The 13,134-nt window shown below is 36.3% G+C and overlaps 1 protein-coding gene across 3 annotated transcripts; it reads right to left on the reverse strand.

The window, feature by feature from the left end:
- Positions 1–1,782: 1,782 nt before the first annotated feature.
- CSRP2 (cysteine and glycine rich protein 2) lies at positions 1,783–12,501 on the reverse strand. Of its 3 annotated transcripts, none has more exons than XM_026667662.2 (6): positions 12,359–12,501; positions 6,704–6,822; positions 3,947–4,115; positions 2,878–3,007; positions 2,401–2,494; positions 1,783–2,041 (listed from the first exon to the last, which is right to left on the reverse strand). In XM_026667662.2, exons 2-6 carry the CDS (start codon positions 6,813–6,815, stop codon positions 1,965–1,967), a joined length of 582 nt encoding a protein of 193 aa, XP_026523447.1. In that variant the 5' UTR covers positions 6,816–6,822; positions 12,359–12,501; the 3' UTR covers positions 1,783–1,964. The 3 variants fall into 3 exon arrangements, with proteins under 3 accessions (XP_026523447.1, XP_026523443.1, XP_087824147.1); XM_026667658.2 differs by having other exon boundaries at positions 2,878–3,022; XM_087968021.1 differs by lacking the exon at positions 12,359–12,501 and adding an exon at positions 12,092–12,116 and having other exon boundaries at positions 2,878–3,022.
- Between the last annotated feature and the right edge of the window lie 633 nt (positions 12,502–13,134).

Below are 13,134 nucleotides of genomic sequence, written 5' to 3' on the forward strand. Positions count from 1 at the left end.
TCGCCAGAGGTAGCCTGACTACCATGAGGTACCGAGATGAGATCCTCAGACCCCTTGTGAGACCATATGCTGGTGCGGTTGGCCCTGGGTTCCTCCTAATGCAAGACAATGCTGGACCTCATGTGGCTGGAGTGTGTCAGCAGTTCCTGCAAGGCGAAGGCATTGATGCTATGGACTGGCCCGCCTATTCCCCAGACCTGAATCCAATTGAGCACATCTGGGACATCATGTCTCACTCCGTCCACCAACACCACGTTGCACCACAGACTGTCCAGGAGTTGGGGGATGCTTTAGTCCAGGTGTGGGAGGAGATCCCTCAGGAGACCATCTGCCACCTCATCAGGAGCATGCCCAGGCATTGGAGGCACATGGAGGCCACACACACTACTGAGCCTCATTTTGACTTGTTTTAAGGACATTACATCAGTTGGATCAGCCTGTAGTGTTTTTTTCCACTTTAATTTTAAGTGTAACTCCAAATCCAGACCTCCATGGGTTGCTAAATTTGATTTCCATTGATAATTTTTGTGTGATTTTGTTGTCAGCACATTCAACTATGTAATGAACAAAGTATTTAATAAGAATATTTCATTCAGATCTAGGATGTCTTATTTTTATGTTCCCTTTATTTTTTTGAGCAGTGTATAATCTAGTAAATTCAATATCCACTCCAAAAATATTCCTAATTAAATGTGCAAGGTTTCCTTAGTGTCACATTACCATACCATTTCCACATTCAGATTCTATTTCTGTGTTGGTCACAGGTTATGCTATACTAAGTGTGTTCCATCTGGGCAATAAAAATACAGATTTCACTTGGTGGTAGCAAAAAAATATAGACAAACTTGTAGCTTGTTGCTGCAATTGAGTAATCATTTAGATTTAGACTTGAGTGACCTAGATATTACTTTAGCTGAATTCAGAAACACCCTGAAAATGACCTATTCCTTGCACACATACATCCAGATTGCAAAGGAATCTTGACTCTGCTTCAATGTTTCCTACTAGATAGGTAATAAAAGTCCAGTTCTTTCTACCTGGTTATTAAGCATCGGCACCAGACTTGATGGCGTCTAATCACTCAATCAGTTAATATGTTAAAGAGTAGAAGTCTAGCTGAGGTTTACTAACATCAAGGGCAATTTTCTTTGTTGTTTTATACCATCAAGTCAAGATTAACTTGAGTCTTAATTTTTAAAAAAATTTAAAAAAAAAAAACTGATGAGAGGGAAATGTCTGCAAGTCGTTGACTTCAGGCAACTACCTGGACAAGTCTCTACAGTTTTCTTGGCAACATTTTCACATTTGCTTTGCCCTTATCCTTCTTCCTATGTTGTCTCCCAGTTTTTAGCTTAGTGCCTTTAACCATTACACCAAACTGATTTTTAAGAGGTTTAATCCTGTTATTTGTTGCTAATGTGACAGTTTATCCAATGTAAAGTATTAATTAGAATGAATTATAATTCAAGGGCTCTTTTTCATATTAAAAGTCTTTAAAGCTACATGCTCAATGCTTACAAGTAATTTCTATTTTATTTTCTACAACAGAAATTTTGTAATTGGAGGATGCTAGGGACATCACACCTTTTTTTCCTGAACTTCTGGAAGTTACCTGATGCAGCCCAGACATAGTTGTATTAGATTACTGTACTTTTACACCAATTTTCTATGATGCTATAAAATATCTGCATGATGTTTCAAATTTATTTTAAAAAGAAACAGTTGCAGTTATTTAAGCAATAGAATGTGAATGATGTTTTCCATCAGACATTTCAATGGAAATGAATGTCTAAATACAAAGCTTTATTGAAATTGATTGACAGGTTATTTAAAAATCTGCTTCAAGACTGGAATACATGCGGTACTCTATGGAAAAGCAGTCGCATAAGCCAAGAGCTGTTTCACAGTAAATGGTAGCATTTTAAGTTGTGCCTTGGAAAAAGGGATGCCAAATAGCTAATGTGTCACTGAGCGTGAACAAGAGCACCAGCACCTTGGCCATAGCCAAATCCTTTGGGGCCAAAGTTCTTTGCATAACAACCTGAAAAGACAAAGAGTAAACTATTAGTTCCATTCAATACAAACATGCTGTTTTTTAAAATATAATCAGATTCAGAGAATATTAGTTTATAATGTGCTTTTACACTTGCTGATGTGAACCAATCTCCCTACACGTGTATCTTGTGCAGATGTTACATAGAATATACATTATATAGAGATCCCTCACCATTCAATAAAGCTGTCTCATATGACAGTAACTGAAGCATATGTCACTTACATTTTCATCCCCTTAAACTAAATCAGTGTGATAAATGACATTAAACTAGTGGCAATCCCATCTCCTTTTTAGATTTAAAATTACATCTCTTACACCAGAACAATTCTGATATTTTACCTTACCTTTGCAATAGATTTCGCCGTCCTTCTCTGTCAGGGTTGTTGATTCAAGGCTTTTACCACACTTGGCACAGCGAAAACAATTTTTGTGCCAAGGCTAAAAAAAACAATAAACTATTTCAGACATCTTGTGTTTTATAATTTTCAGTAGATCAACATAGTTTTTTTCATGGAGAAAATCTATGTGGTCACTAAGAGGACTTGATACCAATTTGATGGCACATAATCAATCAATCTAATCTTCTAGGGATAATTATGTTTTTCATGTTAGATTACTTCTTTTTGATAGAAAGCATTTACCATAGATACAAATTCATTTGGGAAAATGAATTAGCTCCCATTCCCAGGCGGTGTTTGTTTTTTACAAAATTCATTTTAAAGCAAACAAAACCAATCCAATTCTAACAGGTCAAGGTCATCAACCAAGGAAGTCCAGAATAGTTTGCCAAGGCATTTGTAAATTATTGCATGTCACCTTACCTTTCCAGCTCCTATTACTTTCTCAGCTGCATACACAGAGTCACCACATCTGGAACATTTTTCTGCCCCTCCAAATTTCTGAGCAAATTTTGAAGTATTTGGATTTGTTGTCGGTCGATGAGAAGGTATGCTAGAATGAAATGAACTGCTGAAATGAGTCTCTTTCTGAATCAGCAAAGAACAGGCAGGCTAGACTGAGCTCTTATTAATAGTGTGCAAAATCAGGGTCTTCTATTTCTTCGTCTAAGAGCAACTATTGCTCTACCATGGTATATTGTTGAAGTCTAACTGCCTTTATTGACCCAAGGAGGGCCATAAGTCAACTTCAATTGTGACAAAAGAAAAAAGGAATCTTTAGATCTTGAGCAAAAATAGATGGCAAAGGATATAACACATTGATCTCTTGACACAGAGTAAGTCTTTCCTCAATAATGCTTTGGTTATTATTGTTAGTAAAGTTGTCTGTTGCCTCTGTGACCAGAAGAGGCAAGCCAATAACATACTGGTTTGACACAAGATGAAATCACTGCAGCCAAAGTTGTAAGCTGAAGAGGAGGAACATACAACCATATTCTTCCAGTGGGAAGCCATGATTTGTGTTACATTGAACTGATTGCTCAATCTAACATTCATGTTTAAGATGTTAACACAATTCAACCAGGGATTAGATAAAAGTTTACTTCTTCCTCAGAGTATTTCATCTGATCATAAAACACTTTAATCAATAGCAGGAATTGATCTTGCCAAAAAGATAACCTCACTTTTTTGAACTTTGCTCTCACAGGATGTGACAAACCATTACATACAAATAAAAAATAACTGGCAATTTTCTACAAATGCTGGTCCCCTGAACAACCTCAGATCATGACTGCTCAAATACAGAACCAGAGTGATCTGTGATCTTTTTATTCCACTTTTATTTAAGGTGGTCTTGATAGTTTGTATTTAACAGGTAATACATCTGTATCAAGCTAGACCTAAGGTAAAGAGATGGCTATTTTCTTTACATCCAGTTATTTGCTACAGTTCAAATTGCAGCCAGCTAGAGGTAAATAACTGCTGTACCTACTTATCATGCTTTATGCCAAGCCTTTCTCCTCTGTCCATATTGAGGGTGCCTGCTCCTTGCCCATAGCCATATCCTTTGGGGCCATATTTTTTCCCATAACAAGACTTGCAGTATATTTCTTCATCATGCATGGCCACAGTTGTGCTATCCAGGTTTTTCCGGCATACCACTAAGGAAGAAATTAGATATGTTTATTAACTAAAAGAAAGTTTCAGTAGCTATGTATACTGAGGGGTCTGGTTCTTTGAATAACAATATTAAATTCTGTTCTATTAACATGTTCTGTCCTCTTTGGCTTCTATGATTTGCATTTGCAGAAGGGAAGCTTGACCAAGTTTAATTTGTGAGGCTATGAAGGAAACATTTTTCTTTGTTTCAAACCTCATAGAACTATTTACATCAGTGCCAATAAGTTTAATCATGCAAGAGTTCTCAAGGATACATTATCTTTACAAAACATCTACAACTTTATGCCAAAAAAGGACTGTTTTCCTAGCTCTTTCATTAATACTTTTGTGTGAAACAGCTAAAATATAGAGCCAATTTAAATCCATGTCCATATTAGCTTATTACTTATTCCTTCTTTAGATGTATGTTGCTTGTTGAGTTGGCTCGGAAACATCTCTGTATTAATAAGCGAATTAAAACAGTTTTTATATAATCACTTACAGTTCTGCATTATACACATTTTATAAAAATTAAGAATAAAGTAGTTCAATTTAGACTTGCTGAAAAAAGTAATGCTTTGAGGAATTCTATAATATAGTAGTAGAACATAATAGTTGCTCAGTAAGTTAAGATTCCTCTACAACCAAGATTATAAAAGCTGAAACAATATCATCACAGCCAAACCAGATGTTAATACAAATGAAGAGCCATTCTAAATTTTCAAGCTAAGGACAATGGAAATAAATGGTGCTGAAGAATTAACTCTTTATGGCAGGGGTCCCCAACCACCGCCATCTTTTTTTCATGAAAAAGTGCTTCCGGTGAGCTTTTCCGGTAGAAAGCTCACCGGAAGCACGCTTTTCATCAAAAAAGATAGGCGCTAGCGCTTCGGTGAGCTTTTCCGGGTAGAAAGCCATTTCTACCCGAAAAGCTCATCGAAGCGCAGGCCGCCATCTTTTTTGATGAAAACGCGCTTCCGTGAGGTCACCGGAAGCACTTTTTCATGAAAAAGATGGCGGCGCCCAGCTGATGCCGGTGCCGGGTCGCGGGCACCCAGCTGATGCCGGTACCGGGCCGCGGCGTCAAAAAGGTTGGGGATCACTGCTTTATGGAATTTGATCTGTCTCCTTTCCTCAACTAGGTTGTTGTTGGCAAAATTTAGTGAAGACACATTTTCACTGTGATATTCTCTCTGGAAATCACTTTTTTTCACATCAAAGCTTAGCTATATCACTGCAGTAACTTTTAGAAATGGTTTTGTTTTCGATTTTGGCATCAGTTTTTGTTCAGGTACTTAAATTGGATTCTATGCTTCAGTTTAATTATTGTAGTTAATTGTGTACAGTATATCAATATGTTTCACAGTTCCCTAAGACACTATGTTTCCAATTTTGAAACTCATTGGATTTACCAATTATAAGTTTAACAATTAAACTCTATTCCACACTTACAGAAGCTAAATTGTTTATTTATTTATTGAATTTATATTGCCGCCTATTCACCCATGGCGAATTATATACTCCTTCATCAGTGAGTATATTCTGTATATTTTACAAACTTATTTCTTCTTCATGTTCAGTTTTATACAAGGTGAAGAAGATATAAAACTTTAAAACTATTTGTTATTCTTCTCATTCCTTGCCATTCACTGGATGGTTTTTACTGTAAGCATTATCTTTCATGGTAGCAGAAACTTGTTGAAGCTTCTATTTAAATGTACCTCATAAAAATTCCAAATTTAACTTTCAGTTTAATCAGATTTTTTTTCCTTTTCTTTTATAAAAGTTACAATTAGCATTTATCAAATGCTGATGAGGTGCCATGAACAGTACTGTTCATGACACCTCATCAGCCAGTTGTTTGAAATAATTAGAAGATACTAAAATAGGAATCAAGTTTAGTACAAAAATTCAGCATCTTAACAATTGCTAAGCTGTTTTTGAACTCTGTTTTTGAAGACAATCTAAACCTCTGTGACAAAGCCCAAGACTTGTCTCCATTAAACAAAATCCATGAAATTAGAAAATTGACTGTAAATCACATCATTAATTTATTTGATATAAGCATTGAGGGTATCAAACTAGTGAATAATTTCTCAAAATGATATTTAAAATGTAGATTTCTAGAATAACAATATGAGAACTGCATCTTGATGAAATAATTCTGTACATTTTGTCAACAGAATAAAGCTGAGTTAAGCTTTATATTTAAAGTTGTCTACATGGATCAAAGTGTCAATCTTGTGTGTCATTAGCAAGTATGGTAATATATTATAAATTATATTACTTATTAACTGTTATTTTAAACCTGCTAATGTTAGTCAGAGCTAAATGACTATCTGAAAGCATTCTTTTAACTGTACATTTGTTCTGCAAAGTTAAGAGTCTGCATGAATCACACAGGAGATATGGAATACAAACTTGTAAAATACAACCTTATATAATTTTACATTCTGACCTTTGTTCTTTGGAGCCCAAGGTGGCAAATGTACAGCTCAATGCTAAATTTAGGTGATTGCTATTTATAATCTTATGATTCATACTGCTCAAATACTGGTAATTCATTCAAAAAGAGTTTATAGATACTTACTACAAAGAAAGCAACATCTGTGGAAGCTTCTTCCATCACACTGGACTTCTTCCGCATGGTATACTATTCTGCCGCAGGCTCCACATTTGTTTCCACCTCCCCAGTTTGGCATTGTGAGTCTGCAAAATAAATGTTAACAATTAACAATAGAATAGGATAGAATTAGAAACAGAAATATAGAACTTGATTGTCACTTTAAATGTATACTATCAGCATACATTAAAATGAAATTTTGTCGCATTCAGCTCTGAAAATATAACCATTTTATATATATATACACACACACACACACACCCATACCCATATATAACACAGAGAAACATCACAGTCTAGTTTGAATGTATCTATGGCAAAAAATAAATAAATCTGTGAATTTATAAGACAAATGTCATAGGGAACAAAGCTGTTACAGCATCGAATAGTCCTGCTATAAATAATTCGAAATTTTCTTCCAGAGGGAAGCAACAGAAACAGATTGTGAAGTAAGTTTGTGGAGTCTCTAACAAAGCTTTGAGCACATAGATTAAAATGTGCTAAGGCCTTTTTTGCATAAACCCCCAAGCATTATAATCCATGCTGTAAAGTGGCTTAAAGAAGTGCTAACCATACTTCCAATCCTTATTCAGTCTCAGTAATAGAAAAAGTGGGTTCAGTTTACAAAAGAAGTTGGAGGGGGAGAGAAAGTGATAATCCTCCTCTGGTGCCAATTAGTTACTGGCTGATGAAGACCCACTTGATAGATTGGCAAAGATTAGTCCATGGGAGACAGAGGTTTTAGTTGCATTTGCCTGCACTGGTAAGCTTGTCAGAGGAAGAGTGGTAAATTTATCTACTATTCATTGGGAAGACTGGTAATTTTTTGTCCAATAATGAGTGCAAACATTAGGATGAAGGAACAGTGCGGAAGGAAGCTTCCACTATCCTCCACTCAATTGTTCTTTCAGCACAGAGGCTCACCAGTATTACAGGCATCTGTTTACTGTTCTTTCTGTTGCTTAAGTGAAGAAGAATAGAATAGTCTGAAAGTGAGGCTCAGTTTATGATGTACATTTCCTATAGAACTTATATATAGGATCTGCTAAGCAATGGTTGCTTAGATGTAAACATAATTGGAATATGGCTAGGATTAATAATTCATCACAAATAAAACATATTCACCCATTTGTTGCATTGCAGCACATGTATAATTTAGTAGTAGCATGCCAATAGTGCTATATTTTTGAGAATCTTAGATAACAGCATAGATTTTTGCATCATGTAATGATCAAAAGGAAGTGAAAAATGACAACGTGCTATATACTTCAAGTACTTGTCCTGTAATTTTTCATAAACTTTACCCTAAAAATGATATATTTATCCTCTAGTTTTGTTCTACAGTATTACTCTTCAAAATCTATTCAAAGTATCAGCCCAAGGCAGGCAAATGTGTTTCAAAACCTTAACATTAGAAGACTCCCACATTTTGTGGTATCTCTTAGATTAGAAGAAGCTTGTCATTCCAGTTTGTTTTGACAACAAAGTAACTAAGAATTATAAGTTTTCCTTCTGTTTGCAAATCTAACAATTCATTGTTATTATTACAAATAATTAAAATTGGTGTTCTTGTACATTTGCTGTTTTTATTAGGAATATTTGTTACTTTTTTTTAGCAAGATATCACAATCTCTGCAATTCTTCAGAGTCTAAGAATCTATTGTAAATTTAAAGCTTTAGAGATCCCTTAATCTGCAGCCATGTTTCTCAATCTTGGCCACTTGAAGAGGTGTAGACTTCAACTCTCAGAACTGGGAGTTGAAGTCCACACCTCTTCATGTGGTCAAGATTGAGAAACTCTGATCTACAGTATTCCCTGAATAGTTTTACAAACAATTCACATTTTCATTTCTGTGACACAGGCAAAGACGTGTTAGGAATCAGTGCTCCAGTCTGTCTTGGTGTGTTTCAGAAAACTGTTCTTCATGAAGCAATTTAGAAGTACTATGACTGCTCCTTATGTTTCACTGAAGACCTATCTACCTTTTAAAATTAATATAGTATGACAACTTGAGAAGTTTGACTTTAAATGCAGTTGGCCCTCAAATTTCATGTAATACATCTCACTGCCTGATTTATATACAAGCTTCACACTTACAGTAATGTGTAGTCTGTTTCCATTTTAGACTTGCCTTTGATTTAGCATCATAAACGACTTAAGTTAGACTTTTCTGACTTAATCAGAAAACTGTTACCTCCAAGGACCAAGAGCTTTCTATAAATAAACAATGTCCAAGATGTAAAAGGCAATCAAGATGAAAACCTTGGAATGAAAACAGAGAAAGGCTATGTTCACACAACACTCAGTACCCATGGTTAATGGAATTAATCAGATTTTCTCACACCATACTGAACCATAAACTAATCACACTGAGCCACAAACTGGTCAACACATTTTAGCTTACAATATTTTGTGAATCCAGGCAAGAAAAACATATATTGTACTTATAAACCACAAAACAATGCTTGGGGATTTATTCTGTCATTCTATAAAGAGAAAGGTTGATTATTTATATCTGAAACAATTTATCATTGAATATTTGTTATTGTTCAGACTTCAATATTTGCTGTTTTAGATCTAAGGCCTCTATGAAAGTACAAATAGTTCTTGATATACAACTACAATTGAGCCCAGAATTTATGTTGCTAAGTGAGGTTTGCCCCATTTTACAACTTTTCTCATTACGTTTATTAAGTGAATCACTCCAATTGTTAAATTAGTAACATGTTAAGTGAATATGGCTTCCCCACTGACTTTGTCAGAAGTTTACAAAAGGGGATCGCGTGACCTGGGACACTGCAACCATCACAAATATGAACCGGTTGTCAAGCATCCAAATGTAAATCACATGACCACAGAGATGCTGCAACGGTCATTGTGAAAATTGGTCATAAGTCACTTTATTCAGTGTCACTATAACTTCAGTCACTAAATGAACCATTGTAAGTCGAGGACTATCTGTACTATATTAAATATGGTCTTTAAATTTTATGACAATCTTCATTTTTAGTTTTTATAATTATGTTAAGTTTTAAAGTACACAACCTAATAATAATGTAACATGTACTTTGGCCTCAAGTCTCAAAGGCTGTTTTAGAAAAGAAACTCAGTGCAAAGCATTGAGTTAATTGTAATGAGCTATAAAAGTATATATATAGCTAATGTATTATAATTTCTCTTAATATGGATTTTTATGTTATTCCATCCATTTAAAAAATGACGAGTTTACTAGTTCTATCTCACTACAAACGTGCTCAGGCCATGTTTTTCCAAAGCTTGATAAAGTATTTCTACAATAGAATGCTTTCATCATGATTGTAAAACAAGATAAAATATAATATTTCCATACTATACAATTTTACCTTGAATATACTCATCACAGTAAAGGCAAATAGGATAAGTTGTAATAAAATATCTAAAATTAGCTTCTATTTCACAATCATTTCTATCTAGCACATCCATCCTAGAAAATTTTCTATGGTCCAATTTGGAGGCTGTAGAACAAGTTCTATGAATCAGATAAGATGGCCACATATTTTTGGGATCTACCCTAGGAAAGCAACAGCATTAGATTTTCCATTTTTCCTTGTTTTACCTTTATGACAAAACCTGTTCTGTGTGTTAAAGAGTAAGAATTCAATCTAAAAATAAATATTTTGATGGAAGAAATTATAAAACAGAATATAAATTGCCCATTTGAGACTATTCAAGATTTCCTGAGAAGTTTCTAAATATTCAAATTCAAACAAAACTATTTTGAAATGTAGAAGACAGCATCAGATTTATAAACCCATCCAACAATGGACAGCCATTTTCACTAAATATTTAAATTTTTTGTTACATTTATAATCCATTCTCATTCATTTTCAAAAGACAAGAATTTCCATTATTGCAACCTTTGAGGACAGGATAGCCAACATCAGCAAACCAACCACACAGACTGTCAATGAATGTGATTCAGCTACATTACATGCATCAATCCGTTTTTCTATTAAGACACTTACCATTCATACTTTTACTAAGGAATCGTTTAATTTTAAAAAATCTCACAAAAGAGAAATATGAGAGCCTCCTGCAGATTAATAATTGGGCTGCATTTTATCCTGTAATTAATTCAATTTTAAATTAATATTCAACCCTAGTGGATATCCATCATAAACCAAGAAATCTCAAACATTTCCTTACTAGCGCACCCACATGCACTAGGACAGGGGTCCCCAACCACCGGTCCATGGACCGGTACCGAAAAAAGGTTGGGGATCACTGCACTAGGAGAAGGTGATTTATTGAGCTTTTAACATTCCCAGTGATATAATCCAAAAACTAGATTATGTGAGCAGTGCATCTTTTAACAGTCAGTATTTTGCTGGCAGACATAAAACTTGATGAGTAACAGTTCGTGAAAGTGGATGCCTTTTAATAACGTGTGAATCTGAAAAGGTGTTACTAAACTGTCAATTTTTAGCTAGGGGGTACAATTTCACATATAACCAGCTTTCTCATAAGCGAGACAGTATACAGAGATTTCATAAGTGGGATCAAGCTAAATTAGAACATAGAACAGCTTAGAGGACTTTTAGTCCAACTCAGTGATCAACCAGAAGACCTTATACCATTCCGGACAAACCGTTGTCCAATCTCTTCTTGAAATTGTGTTGTTTTTTTTTAAATTCCATTAAGCTATATACTCACAGCCTTTTCACAAAATACAACTATCTTCAGGTCAGGACTCAAATAGATTCCTTCAAGTAATTACCACTTCTCAACTAAAAAGGATGCAATCTTCCCAATATGGTCAGAAGAGGAACCAGCACGATCTACAAATCAACCAAAACAAAAGTTCAGCATCCTCTAGAGCAGGGGTCTCCAACCTTGGCCACTTTAAGCCTGGTGGACTTCAGCTGACAGAATGCCCCAGCCAGAATTCTGGGAGTTGAAGTCCTCCAGGCTTAAAGTGGCCAAGGTTGGAGACCCCTGCTCTAGAGCAAGCCAGGCGCCGAGATCCTGCAAGCCTTTCTAGAAGGAAAGCTTGCAGCTAAACAAAAAGCGAAGACATCTGGGTTGAATGAGTTCCTTATTAGTGCAATTAATGAAGGGCGAGAGGCGGAAAGGAGAATGCAGGAGAACAAAACAAAGACAATTACCTACTAAAGGGCGGAGGCAGGCTTTAGAAGATCCATTCTAGACAAATCACGAAACCGCCAGAGACACTGATGTACAGAGGTTCTGCACCCACCCCATACTTGTTTATGAGGGAGCCAGTCTTCCGAGCTAAAGAAGCAACTCATTCCAGCAGACGCTTTACAAGGAAAAAAAAAAAAAACTCGCAAAACCTTCCATTTTGGAATAAGCACCTTTGGAAACGCCTAACGGCCTTTGCAAAGGAGATTCCGTCATTGCCAGCGGTCTGAGCCCAGGGAAGCCTCCCCGCAGCAGAACCCCTCGGATTGGCCAGGCGGCAACTAACTTCTGGAGCCTCCAAGCAGAGCTAAGGCATAAAAGCGAAGATGGTCGAGGCGGGTGAGGAAAGCCAATCGCGAGAAGAAAAAAAAAATCCCGGCATTGTTCCTCTTGCTTCTCTATGTAGCGCGCTATGTAGCGCACCTCACTTCGCCACTTACCTGCCGATAACAGAGCTGCAGCGAGACACCCCACCCTCGCCTCAGCCGCGGCTCTCGAAGAAACGAACCTGGAGCCTCCTCGGTGGCTGCTTATAGGCTTTCTCGAGGAGGTGGAGCCATCGGACGGCTTCTCCAACCGAGGCCGCACCTCCTCCTGACGTTCGACAGCTGCAGTAAAATAATCCTCTCGTGCTGGCTTTCGTGGTCTTCGTGGCTTTTGGTCGTCCTTTTTTGTTTGGCCGCGCGCGAGCTTCTGATGTCCCCTCTGGAAGGCCACCCCACTTGCATTTCCTCAGAAGAGTAGGCAGTCTTGGAATTTAATAATCTTAGGATTCCGAATGAAGTATGAAATCCCTGGCTAGCTAAATAGAAACATTTCTAGATGTTCTCACGGCGTCCCAATTAAGAATATGTGTAATAAAGGGTAATTTGAATATAGGCTTATGTTTAGCTTTGAACAGTGATGGAATATGGAGATTGCACTAATTATTAGAAAACAATTACAGGGAGGGAGATAGAAACTTCTTAGTTGTACTTCCGCTATCTCCATTGTGACTATCAGGTCCTGAACACAGATTGATCTTTGACTTAACCATTACAGCCTTTCTTTCATTTATTTTTTGTTGTATGTGTAGCCTGCCTTGGAGGTGTATATGATATCAACCATTATTTCATTTCCATAGTCCTAATTCAGATTAAAGAAGTAAAGATTGGCCCACCTATTGAACTTTATTATCAAAACGGCATTACTTGAAGTGCTATTATGCCTTCCTCTA

This window comes from Notechis scutatus, chromosome 6 (assembly GCF_049901735.1).
Source record: "Notechis scutatus isolate UNSWTSFEM ecotype Mainland chromosome 6, rNotScu1.2, whole genome shotgun sequence".
Classification (NCBI taxonomy): Eukaryota; Metazoa; Chordata; class Lepidosauria; order Squamata; family Elapidae; genus Notechis; species Notechis scutatus.

Excerpts from the sequence above, each read along its gene's own strand:
- CSRP2 (XM_026667658.2), bottom strand. The coding sequence starts at position 6,815 with ATGCCAAACTGGGGAGGTGGAAACAAATGTGGAGCCTGCGGCAGAATA. Across the intron at positions 3,023-3,946 it reads CTTGGCATAAAGCATGATAA|TTCATTTCATTCTAGCATAC; the intron begins GTAGGTACAGCA and ends TCATTTCAGCAG. Across the intron at positions 2,495-2,877 it reads AAGTAATAGGAGCTGGAAAG|CCTTGGCACAAAAATTGTTT; the intron begins GTAAGGTGACAT and ends TGTTTTTTTTAG.